Genomic DNA, 13,466 nt, shown 5'->3' with positions numbered 1-13,466 from the left:
CCTCGCAGCGACCGGACGTTTCCTGCACGGCCGAGGAGCGCGCACCCATCGCTCGCCATCTCTCCAAAGTCTGCTCGCGGGCTGAGGCGATACCGCACAATAGTTTCGTGCAAGGGTGCAACACTATCTGTGACAGCTGAAAATTTACTCACACTAGTTGTCAGTGTTGCCGTACTGGAATAAAAACTAGCTCTCCAACAAAAGGACAGTTTGGCATGAATCGATAAATTGATAACTGAACCGAACAGCGATTGCAGACTGTAACTGTCTTCTCTCTTTCCCCTTTCCCTTTGCAATGCACTGACTGAATAACTAAAGTAAGGTACACCTGTCTTCAAGTTGTAGGTTGATATGAAGACTCCAGTGATTTACTAGAAATAATGCTAATGAAGGTGCAACGTTCTTGCCTTCCAGACCTGAGAACTGGTTCGTAACGTTATACAAGAACCTACAGTTCAGAGAGAAACAATTAAAATCTCTCAAAAGAGGAAAGGCCGCTGGACCTGATGGGATACCAGTTCGATTTTACACAGAGTAGTGAAGGAACTTGCCCCCCTTCTTGCAGCGGTGTACCGTAGGTCTCTAAAAAAGCGTAGCGTTCCAAAGGATTGGAAAAGGGCACAGGTCATCCCCGCTTTCAAGAAGGGACGTCGAACAGATATGCAGAACTATAGGACTATATCTCTAACGTCGATCAGTTGTAGAATTTTGGAACACGTATTATGTTCGAGTATAATGACTTTTCTGGAAACTAGGAATCTACTCTGTAGGAATCAGCATGGGTTTCGAAAAAGACTACAGTGTGAAACCCAGCTCGCGCTATTCGTCCACAAGACTCAGAGGGCCATAGACACGGGTTCCCAGGTAGATACCGTGTTTCTTGACTTCCGCAAGGCGTTCGATACAGTTCCCCACAGTCGTTTAATGAACAAAGTAAGAGCATATGGACTATCAGACCAGTTGTGTGATTGGATTGAAGAGTTCCTAGATAACAGAACGCAGCATGTCATTCTCAATGGAGAGAAGTCTTCCGAAGTAAGAGTGTCGTAGGACCGTTGCTATTCACAATATACATAAATGACCTTGTGGATGACATCGGAAGTCCACTGAGGCATTTTGCAGATGATGCTGTGGTATATCGAGAGGTTGTAACAATGGAAAATTGTACTGAAATGCAGGAGGATCTGCAGCGAATTGCCGCATGGTGCAGGGAATGGCAATTGAATCTCGAAGTCGACAAGTGTAATGTGCTGCGAATACATAGAAAGAAAGACCCCATATCATTTAGCTACAATATAGCAAGTCAGCAACTGGAAGCAGTTAATTCCATAAATTATCTGGGAGTACGCATTAGGAGTGATTTAAAATGGAATGATCATATAAAGTTGATCATCGGTAAATCAGATGCCAGACTGAGATTCATTGGAAGAATCCTAAGGAAATGCAATCCGAAAATAAAGGAAGTAGGTTACAGTACGCTTGTTCGCCCACTGCTCAGCAGTGTGGGATCCGTGCCAGATAGGGTTGATAGAAGATATAGAGAAGATCCAACGGAGAGCAGCGCGCTTCGTTACAGGATCATTTAGTAATCGCGAAAGCGTTACGGAGATGATAGATAAACTCCAGTGGAAGACTCTGCAGGAGAGACGCTCAGTAGCTCGGTACGGACTTTTGTTGAAGTTTCGAGAACATACCTTCACCGAGGAGTCAAGCAGTATATTGCTCCCTCTTACGTATATCTCGCGAAGAGACCATGAGGATAAAATCAGAGAGATTAGAGCTCACACACAGGCATACCGACAATCCTTCTTTCCACGAACAATACGAGACTGGAATAGAAGGGAGAACCGATAGAGGTACTCAAGATACCCTCCGCCACACACCGTCAGGTGGCTTGCGGAGTATGGATGTAGATGTAGATGTAGATGAAATCCAGGTTTTTTTTTTGCATATTCACAATAAATTTTGTAGAGAAACTCAAGTTAATTTCAGGCGAAATGTTAGTACCACTGGGACCAAACCCCTACGAACATTACGTAACTGTCGTCACTTTCTGCTATTCGATGTGAATGTGACGATGGTTCTTCGAGACGGACGCAGCTTCTCCCTTTTTTCTCATTACAAAGTGCTTCATCATTAACGATTTTGCTGATCTTATGCTTTTAGACCCAAAAGTTGGAGGCAACAATTCCCCAGTATCTTACTCAGTTCTGACGACAAATACTTTTATTTGACAAAAAAAAAAAAAATTAAACCTATGAAGTTATCCCGTAAAGGCCGGCCGAAGTGGCCGTGCGGTTAAAGGCGCTGCAGTCTGGAACCGCAAGACCGCTACGGTCGCAGGTTCGAATCCTGCCTCGGGCATGGATGTTTGTGATGTCCTTAGGTTGGTTAGGTTTAACTAGTTCTAAGTTCTAGGGGACTAATGACCTCAGCAGTTGAGTCCCATAGTGCTCAGAGCCATTTGAATCATTTTTTTATCCCGTAAAAATATGCAAATAGGCAAACGATGGTTTCATCAGATTTGTAATAAACACAGGCTATCAGTTATCTCAGTTGAACTCTTATGTTTGTTTTAAAAGTCTTTTCGTTGATTGCTACAGAGGGATTTATCGGACTTTGAACGACAAACGTTCATTTCGAAAGTTGTTAAGAAAATGGAGATTTATTATTCACTGTCTCCAGCTTCAAGATTGCAGGAAGTGTACCTACTTGGAGTCATTATCTCACACAATGGAAGACATAGTTGTTGACTACGTTTACCTGACTATGGTGAGCTTCAAAATATGAACAGAGTCGTCCTTACTAACAGACAAGCTAAATAGGAGTGTCTGGCATATACGAACGATATGTGAGATGTGTTGAATCACAGAGTGAAAATGGCTACGTTTTAATTGCATCGCGACGATGGACATCATTTTATGATCTCATTGTGCCTTACCAATAACTAAATATTCGAGAATTATAGTATTTCCTGACATGACAGAGATAATATAGCATGGGTTTGAAGTATTCTGAACGGTATCAACGTATAATTTGTTCATCACACAGGTCGAAATACGAAAGCGCGTTTGGAACATAAAGCGAGCCAGGTGCTACCAGAATCTTCCAACTGAAGCAATGGGCGGCGGTCAAGACAGTATGTATTTAATTACTTTTCTAAGCGTCTAGAAACTAGTGGAACCCATGTTACGTTGAAATATTGAGCTTTGGCGGACTGAAGAAGGTTCAAATCGTAATGAAATGCCTATGAATATTATCTTCATTTGAAGATAATACCTTATAGGTGATTAGGCTGCGCCAGTTTCTGTCTACACACCCGACGTTTCGACCCCTCTGCTGGGATATTCAGATTCTTATAGTGTCCTTGGTTAGCCGAATACTATCATTTGATTTACTATAGGAGCTTTAGCTTTTAAAGATTACCATACAAACGGTACTTGTCAAAATAATTAGCCACGAAATAATTCGCCTAAAAGTATTTGGCTCTTCACGTACTAAACACGACATTGTCTGCTTTTACTACTACGTATGTACGTTGCAATTGACTATTGGCAGAGGATAACTGACGCAGTACCATCGATTAAGATTTCTTCACCGTGCCATTCATGTATAAAGTGTAGGATGTTCTTTTGTACTGTACGGGTAAGAAACTGGAAAGGGCATTAGTGATCATTTCGCCATTATAAGATTTATGACATACTGAATTTCATGACCACCAGACGTCGTTAGACTAATGTGTTAACTGATGACCAACTACGCTGTGTTCTACTAACTGCGATCATGAGTCACCTAGCTATACATCACTCCTTTAAAGCTTTATGACAGACATAGATCATCGTTCCTTCCTTTTTCCTGATTTTGATGTATTTCCCACAGTAAAGCGTATTGTTCATATTCAACTCTTTTAAAAGTAGTCCTGCATAGTAGTAAAGGACCGTAAAAAGTCACAGTGCAGCAAGCTTCGACGCTGAAAATAATTTCATGTATATACCATAGCAGATAGCAACCAAGAAGCGAATTAGTGGCATCTCATTTGTTTCCGACTATGGCATCCAATGTTCTAAATATGTTTCTCTTTTAATCCAGTCTTTACTTCAGTACTAACTGGATTTTGCTGGAAGAAATTTCTAGTGTCCGCATCAAAGGAGACACTCAGTTGAACAGATTTAAAGAAGCCACTGACAATTTAAATCAGAAAGGCAGACGTTGAATTGAATCAAACCCATCCTGAATATGAGTTCAGTGCCTCTACCACAGTCGAACTTCACTCGATATCTTTGTTTTCTCACGGAGACCGAAAATAAAGTTTTTGACAAAAATCACAGACTCTCTGTCATCGTCACCTCTCTCAACATAATAAACACTGAAACTGTCTTGTCTTTCCAGTTTAAGAATTATACAACACTCTTGCCTCAGGCACATTTAAACATCACCTTTTCATACAAAAACTGATGTCACCTGGGAACAAATTTAACGTTAAAAGTTCAAGTAAGAGTTATGGCGGTAGAATCAAGTAAGAGCAGGAACATGATAGATATAAAAGGAACATTAGAAATTTTTGTCGTCTAAAAGTTATTTTCATGTGCCAGTACTAAAAGTAAACACACAGATTCTTCTGGTTTATCATATAATGCGGAGATGACTTTTGTTATTCTCTTCTTGTTGCAAATAATCAAGGCAGTTACATATCTGCCAAAAGTGCTTTATTTCAACGCATATTCTTTTATATCCAACGCACATTCCTCAACTGATAATACTGACTTAATTCAACAGAGCAACATTAAAGGTAAACTTTCGTAGGGAAAACACTGTTTCCCCACTCTATAATTTACCGAGCGTTGTTTCTTTTGCCTAGTTACCTTGTAACTACAGTTTCTTCCTTTATGGAAAGTTAAAAATGTTAATATTAATTACACACTTGGATTAAACTGTACAAAAATGTATTTTGATTAAAATAATGGACACTGACTATTACATTGGTCCTTTCCTGAGAGATTTCACATTTGAAAGGCAAAGATTTTTCTAGTAATAAATCTCACAATATGAAGTATGTCCGGAATCATACATAATTAGATGCTTTTCAGTAATTACTACTGGAATAATTACTTTAGGAAAGCTAGAAAATTTTTAACGAGAGAGTGCTAACCTTGTATCACTTTGGTCAATAGGAGAACAACAGCTGGACACTGGAGTGTTTTACTGAACTGTTCTGACTTATATATAATAGTTGTGTCATTAGTTACAATTAAAATATAAATAACTTAAATTATAAACGATAAATTATGTTCATATAAATAGGAGCATTGTAATGATTTACATATAATGCGTGTAAAAAATGACGTGTCATAGTGGCATGAATAACATCAAATGAGATGAAAAATCTTAAAGAGGAAGCGCAGAGAATTCAAGCGCATACAAAGATTGATGTACTTTCGCATTTTTTTCTTTTTTTGGAAAAATAACAGAAGTTCTTTTTTCTCGGAGATTAAAACAAAAGAAAGAATGAACTCTGACAACACGTAACAGCAGTGCTGTATAGAACTACTATTAAGAGTCTGCAATATTGACTTACTGAATATCTCGCTTTTCTAACTAAAAGTAGAAAAGGTGTCAATGACACACAATTACGAATCATTCTGAAAAATGAGGTTGTGCTTAATTTTAGGATAGTCTTAAATTAAATGACTGATCTGCCGTTAAGTCATTTTAAAGTCCATTAAAATGGCCTAACTGCAGGTAAAATGCTAAGACTCTTTCAAAAGGTAGGGCAGTTGCAACAGGTCAGTTCAGTCTTTTCAGCCCTAGGCCGAAAGGATTTCGAGTCTCACGACTGTAATCCTCTCAAGGAAGTCACGTTTCCGAAATGCTGGCGAGATACCTCCCGTGCTGTCCGAGCAGCACACTTTCACGTTTCCCACACATCTCACTTCCCTATGAGTTCGTAAGGGCTCTTGCTGCCACCTCAACGTCGTAACTGAAATCTACGTTGAGTTACTCACTTCCTTCTAAGCTGCCGATGTGTTTCTTTTACAGTGAACTAAACTGGAGCTACAAATTGCTATGTACCCTGAGTTATTTAAAGAAAAAAAAAACGCTGTATTTGTGGACACACCGCTAAATATCCCAAGAATTTTGCTTGCCCTGACCCTAACACTATGTACCGTACGGACGGGAGCCCAAAAACTTGTTACCAAAGAAAGAAGTGAGTACTCAGCACAGAAAACCATCGCGAAACAGGTGAACACAGTCCGTCGCACTTGTGGTCGTCGTTGTAGTAGCTGCCTTACGGCGAAAGTGTTTTATTTTTATCCAGCAGAATCTTCAGTAGAGCACTCTCTTCTTGACGTCATGTGTTCTTGAATTGCTGTAAAGTGCTCATTGCCAAATTCAATGAGACTTTTAGTACGAAACAGACGAGACTGACGATGGTCCATTGTGTGAGGTGTAAACTGGTCTGCAGATGGCTCGTCTTACAGCTACGACGTTGCCGGTTTCCAGTGATGGACAGCGCGGTCGATTTACGCCCACAACGGCGCTGCCCCACTTGCTCACTGCATCAGAACCGGTGAGGTGGGCCAGCGGGTGGCGGAGACGTGGCGGCAGCGGGGCTGCGGTTACGTTTAGTAGCAGGCTGGAAGAGCTCAGTTGGGACAGGGGCCCGCGGCGACCTTGACGAATTCCGCGGCGTGCTCGAAGGGTCCCGCAGGTGCGGAGGGCCGGTGCAGGAAGGCGGACACGGAGGGCACGAAGCCCAGGCCTGACGATCCGGCGCCGGCGCCCTTGCGGTCGATGGCGCGCACGCGCACGAACAGGAAGGCGGCGACCAGCGAAGCGACCACGAGCAGCAGCAGCAGCATCACCAGGCCGCCCACGAAGCTGGGCACCGACATGCAGATGTGCTCGCCGTCGGCCGCGCGCGGCGCCGCCTGGATCACCACCGTCTCGTTGGCTGTGGAGCCCGAGCCGCCCAGAGCGAAGTTCACGTCTCCCGGAGCCACAACCTGAGATAGAGAACAAAATTACTGCCCAGATCACATCTTAAATATATTCATCACCATCGTCACCATCAACGGCCTTGCCGCAGTGGCTACACCGGTTCCCGTGAGATCACCGAAGTTAAGAGCTGTCGGGCGTGGTCGGCACTTGGATGGGTGACCATCCAGGCCGCCATGCGCTGTTGCCATTTTTCGGGGTACACTCAGCCTCGTGATGCCAATTGAGGAGCTACTCGGCCGAATAGTAGCGGCTTCGGTCAAGAATACCATCATAACGACTGGGAGAGCGGTGTGCTGGCCCCACGCCCTTCCTATCGGCATCCTCCGCTGAGGATGACACGACGGTCGGATGGTCCCGGTAGGCCAGTCGTGGCCTGAAGACGGAGTGCTTTATCATCTTCACCATGACCATTATCACGAAGTAGTAGGCCGTTCGGTCTGTTCCGTCTCCTTCGAAACTGATCAGGTCTTCTATTGATTAGTGTTGGTTAAGATCTTTTGGTACTGGCTTTATATCGTTTTACTTTTTAGTGATTCTTGCATATTGCATATGCTTTACGTGTCCTTTCCATCTTATCTGATACTGTTTTACTTTTGTCAGTTATGTTTTACATGTTCACCTCAGCCGGAATTTCGTCAGAAACTCATCAGACACTTAACTACTTTGAATTAACAGTATGCTCAGACCACTGGCGGCTAGTTATCATGTCATAATGTGCTACAGCACACTGCGAATACTGTGCTAAAGTTATGCCATTTCTCTTCGGTTGCGAGCTGGAAATTGAACTAAGTTTACCCTGTTTCTGTTCGAACGCGTTCCGGTAGGCAAATAAAGCGGACGAAAACATGTTTTGTAGCGTTCTCTCCACGATAAGTTTTCTGCTACACACATGTTCTGATGTGACGTCATCCATGCTGGCTCTAAGGGCTTGCGTAAAGTATTGTGGAAGCAATATGGCGAATTCTGTAGATGACCTGCTGAAGAGGTCCTTTCCAGTGGAGCTTTGGAGGAGAATGTGAGAGTTAAAGAGTTAGGTTGATCTACTCTAAATCTGACAGGGGAAAGGCGTGGGACGGAGCTCACTGATTTGGCTCAATTTATGTGAGCAGGAACAAGTAGATGCCCTTTTCAAGGTGTTTTAATATTTCGCCTGAGTGAGCCACAGCAAAAGTGAAACGCTCTCTAAGGATTTATAAGTAGAGTATGGTGGATTATTGAGCAGTACTTCATGTACTGGCACCGTGGTGCAGTGGTCAATTTCACTAGCAGACAGTTTGTCGGCTCAGATTCTATTCTCACTGATACAATTTTTTTTCATCTTTTTTATTCCTCACAGTGTTAAACTAGTAATTACAAAATTATTCTGTATAAGATAACTTTTTTATCTTTAAATTCAGATTTATCTTTTTAGCAAATACATATTTTATTATTCCCGTGTACTTTCACAGTGTGTGTAACATAAAGCCTTTGAGATCTTTAGTTTTTTTTTTTTTTTTTGTCATGCGAAGCTGGGACACGTTTTGTAAATGTTGATCACAGTGGGTAATGGTGTTCATTAAACCGATAAATGCACAGTATTTGAATAGTGCACATGTAACATTACGAAATTTAGGAAGATACAACAGAAATATTCAATGGAAGTGTTGCTTAGAACCATTCATCACGAAAGTTTTTATGAAATTACGTATTACTTGATCATTATCCGCATAATTCCGCAAACTAAAAATGTTTTCTATATACTTAATGAACTCTAAACAAATTAAATTAATGATTCTGTAGCACCAAATATCTAACGACTACAAAGCGAGGCCTCAGTATGAAAGCTTGTAAGAAGCAGCTGACAATGGAATTTTAAAAAAAATCAGAAACTGTTAACGGTTAAAAGTAAATGTAAACACATTTTTTTATTTTGTAAATAGAACCATCTAGACCATTCAATATATTTCTGTATTTATAACGACTTTTCGGCCACTGCCATCATTAGATCAAAACTTAGCATCTGTAAAACAATGTTCAGCGTCAGTCAATAAGACCTATGCCTAAGTGGGACGTCAGCCATAGTAAAAGAGCCCACTTAGCAGTTGATTTTATTGATATAAAATGAAATTGTTTTACAAGTTGTAAGTTTTGATCTGATGACGGTAACAGCCGAAAGGAAGTTACAAATACAGAAATACAATGAGATGACAAAAATCATCGGATAGAGATATGCACATATACCTATGACGGTAATATCGCGTACACAAGGTATAACAGCGCAGTTCATTAGCGGAGCTGTCATGTCTACTAAGGTAATTCATGTGAAATTGTTACCGGCGTAATTGTGGCCGCACAATGGGAATTAAGACGTCGATCGCTCAATGGCAGCTGGAGCCAGATGTATGGGATATTCCATTTTGAAAATCGTTGGGGAATTCAGTATTCGGAGATGCACAGTGTCAAGAGTGTGCCGAGAGTTTCAGGCATTACTTCTCACCATGAACAATACATTGGCCGATGGCCATCACTTAACGGACGAGAGCAGAGGCGTTTGCTTGGAGTTAGTGTAACAAACAAGCAACACCGCATGAAATAACCGCTTGATATCAATTTGGGATGTTCGACGAAAGCGCCCGTGAGGACGATGGGGCGAATTTTGGCGTTAATGGATTATGGCAGCAGACGACAGACGCGAGTGCCTCTGCTAACAGCACATCACCTGCAGCTCCTCTCCTGAAATCGTGACTGTATCGGTTGGACTATAGACGAACGGAAAAACTTGGTCTGTTCAGATGAGTCCCGATTTCAGTTGGTAAGAGCTGATGGTACGTTTCGAGGGTGGTGCAAACCCCACGGAGCCAAGTTGTCAACAAGTCACTGTATGAACTGGTAGTGGCTCCATAATGGTGTGCTCCGTGTTTGGCCATTCATGAACTTCACGTTTGCAAATAACGATAGAATTTTTATGGATGACAATGCGCCATGTCACTGGCCACAATTGTTCACGATTGATTTGAAGAACATTGTGGACAGTTCGAGCGAATGATTTGGGCACCTTTCGAACATTTACTGTAAAATCTAGAAATCATTCCATGCATAAAATCCGGCACGGGAAACATTGTCGCAATTATAGATGGGTATAGATTGAGTATTTGTGTAGGGGACTTCCAACGACTTGTTAAGTCCACGCCCTGCGCCTTGTCGGGGTGCTGCACAACTCCGGGAAAAAGAAGGTCCGATACCATATTAGGAGGGACTGCATGAACGGTTGACACCTCAATGTATATTAAATGATTAGAGTATCCAGAATGATCATAGACTCATTAATCATTTCACTGCCAATTTTTTCGGACTGAAAGATATTTGTGTGATTATTGTAATTAATGTCGTAGACAGAAGTAACAGTAGGAAATAAATATTCCCCGCCGTTTTGTTTCGCGATACGGGGAGGGGCTGGACTTACATGAGCATTCGTAAGTGCCGCGCAGGGTTTCAAAAGTTGATCGTGCAATAATTAGAAGACATACAGAACACTGACACACATCTTTCCAAGGTTTTAAATCAAATTACAGGCGCGCAGTATAGGCTCCATTTGTGACGTCGCAAAAGTCAATAGTTGCGAGACTTTCACTGACACGAATTGTTAGGGTGGACGTGACAGCAGCCCGCTTTGCAAATCTGTTCATTGGGTTGCCTATTGCAGGCGCCAACTAATTCGACGCGACAATTCGGAGCGTAGTAGGTGTTTACAGTGAAACTTGAAGACGGCGCAACCTGCAGGTGTAAGCTGTAATTGTAAGACTTCTGCAAACCATTAGTAAGGGTTGGGTTGGGTTGTTTGGGGGAAGAGACCAAACAGCGAGGTCATCGGTCTCATCGGATTAGGGAAGGATGGGGAAGGAAGCCGGCCGTGCCCTTTCAAAGGACCATCCCGGCATTTGCCTGGAGCGATTTAGGGAAATCACGGAAAACCTAAATCAGGATGGTCGGACGCGGGATTGAACCGTCGTCCTCACGAATCGTTTACATCGTACTTGTAAGTGGTTGCTGTGTTCAAGTCATAACCCTTTTAAATATGGGTGACACTGGTCGGAGGCAAGTGTGTGGGGGCGAGCGCACCTGTATGACGCGGCTGGTGTTGACGTCGAGCTCCTGGGTGGTGGCCCTGCGGCGACGCGCGCCGTGCAGCAGTTCCAGCTCGACGGAGCGCGGCCGGCCTCCGAGGGTGGCCAGGTTGCCTTCCAGCTCGTCGACGACGCTGCCCCCGGTGCCCTTCCTCTTGACGGTGGTGTAGGCGTTCTGGTAGCCGGGCGGCGGCGGCGGCGGCAGGTGCACCTCGTTGTCGTTGGGCGCGGGCGACGACGGCGGCTGCTGGCTGCCGCCCGAATTGGGCTGCTGGTTGCCCGTGGTGGCCGGGTTGGATGTGGAGGAGGCAGGCGCGCCCTGCTGGGCCGACGCCTGCGGCTGCGGCGCGGGCACCACGTCGGGCTTGGGCTCCGAGAAGGCGCCGGCTGGGCCGGAGGGGTGGCGCGGGTCCGGGAAGGCGGCGGCGGGCAGCCCGTACTCGCCCAGCGACGGCGGCAGCGGCGGCGGCGGGCCGTACTCGGCGCCCGGCAGCGGCAGCGGCGCGCCGTACTCGGCGCCCAGCGACGGCGGGCCGTACTCTCCAGACAGGCCTCCGCCGCACTTGGGCTCGGGGCAGTTGTAGCGGCACACCTGCGGAACAACAGCGTGTACATTCAGACTTCCTGAAAGTCGAGTGAAGCCGAGTAAACATACAGCTCTTGGAAAAAAAAAAGTACAACAGAAGCTACCATACCAGTATTGTGCACGTGTGGTCGTCTCATGTCTTAAAACGTTCTTGTCTCTCTTGGTACAGACATTCCTCATGGTTACACGATACACTAAAATTCTGTACACTATCTGATGAAAAGTATCCCGGACACATATTAGTGGACATTAATTTTTAGTGGTCCATCCTTCAACTTTAAGACGGTTCGAACACTTATGGGCTCGCCTTCAGTGAGGTACCTGAATGCCTGTGGAAGAATGGCAGCCCACTCCTCAAGAGCCGAAGCCAGTGATGTTGGGAGCTGGGATCTGAGGCGGAATCTAACTCATCCGAAAGGTGTTCCGTCTGATTCTGGTAGTGACTCCGGACAGGTCAGTCCATTTCAGGGATGGTATTGCCCGGAAGCTACTGGCTTAATGTTCACAAGTGTGTGAATTCCTAAGGGACCAAACTGCTGAGGTCAGCCGCGCGGGATTAGCCGAGCGGTCTAGGGCGCTGTAGTCATGGACTGTGCGGCTGGTCCCGGCGGAGGTTCGAGTCCTCCCTCGGGCATGGGTGTGTGTATTTGTCCTTAGGATAATTTAGGATAATTAGTGTGTAAGCTTAGGGACTGATGACCTTAGCAGTTGTCCCATAGGATTTCACACACATTTGAACATTTTTTGCTGAGGTCAACGTTCCCTAGACTTGCACACTACTTAAACTGACTTAAACTAACTTATACTAAGAACAAAACAAACACCCATGCCCGAGGGAGGTGATGATGATGATGATGATGATGATGTTTGGTTTTTGGGCGATCAACAGGGCGGTCATCAGCCCCCATACAAATTCCCAATCTATACACCGTCCAATCTAGCCACTTACACAAATTATGATGGAATGATGACAACAGAAACACCCAGACCCCGGGCAGAGAAAAATCCCAAACCCGGCCGGGAATCGAACCCGGGACCCCGACCCGAAGGAGGACTCTAACCTCCGGCGGGAGGTGCCGCGCAATCCGTGACATAGTGCCAAAAACCGCACGGCCACTCCGCGCGGCCGCCACTGGCTTACAGATGCTGTTTTATGACGTGGTGCCTTGTCATTCTCTTTCAAACAGCTATCGTTTCTGAACTTTCTGTTGGTTACAGTACACAGTGCTGTAAAATGGGTTCATATCCTTCCGCATTTAGTGTATTTGGGAACACAACTTAACCACGAAAACACATTCATACCATAACGTCACCTCCCCTGTACTCTCTTGCTAACAGTAAACGTGCTGCCAGGTCAAGCTCTCCAGGCATTCACCAGACCCAAACGCTTCCATCAGATTGCCACAGGGTTAGCTTAATTCACCACTCCAAATCACTCGTTTCAAGTCATTCTCTGTTAAGTAACGTCGCTCTGTGCACCACCTCAGGCGTTGCTAAGCAGCGTATGAGGAACTGCTCGGCCAGTGTACCCCAATCTTTTGAACTCCGTGGGCACAGTCTTTGTGCTAGCTGGACTGCTGATGGCGCTTTGGAATTCACGAGTGATTCCACTGATTTAATGCGATTTATTACAACCACCCTGGATTGACCCTCTCCGTCAGTACATGAGGTCTGTTTAGTCTTGATTTAGCTGTGGTTATTCATTCGCGTTTCCAGTTCATAGTCACATCACCAACTGTCGACGTGGGCAGCTTTAAGCATTGTAATGTCTCTCATTG

The 13,466-nt window shown here is 44.5% G+C and overlaps 1 protein-coding gene across 1 annotated transcript in view; it reads right to left on the bottom strand.

Annotated features, from left to right (window-relative positions):
• Positions 1–4,702: 4,702 nt before the first annotated feature.
• Positions 4,703–13,466, bottom strand: part of LOC126457397 (uncharacterized) — a 127,016-nt gene continuing 118,252 nt past the window's right edge. Inside the window, exons 6-7 of the mRNA XM_050093659.1 lie at positions 11,098–11,694; positions 4,703–7,004 (exon numbers count right to left, since the gene is read on the bottom strand). Of these exons, the coding sequence (XP_049949616.1) occupies positions 6,645–7,004; positions 11,098–11,694 (957 nt within the window). The 3' untranslated portion in view covers positions 4,703–6,644. The remainder of the gene's footprint in view (positions 7,005–11,097; positions 11,695–13,466) is intronic.

This window comes from Schistocerca serialis, chromosome 1 (assembly GCF_023864345.2).
Source record: "Schistocerca serialis cubense isolate TAMUIC-IGC-003099 chromosome 1, iqSchSeri2.2, whole genome shotgun sequence".
NCBI classification, from domain to species: domain Eukaryota; kingdom Metazoa; phylum Arthropoda; class Insecta; order Orthoptera; family Acrididae; genus Schistocerca; species Schistocerca serialis.
This window is presented reverse-complemented; position numbering and strand designations above follow the sequence as displayed.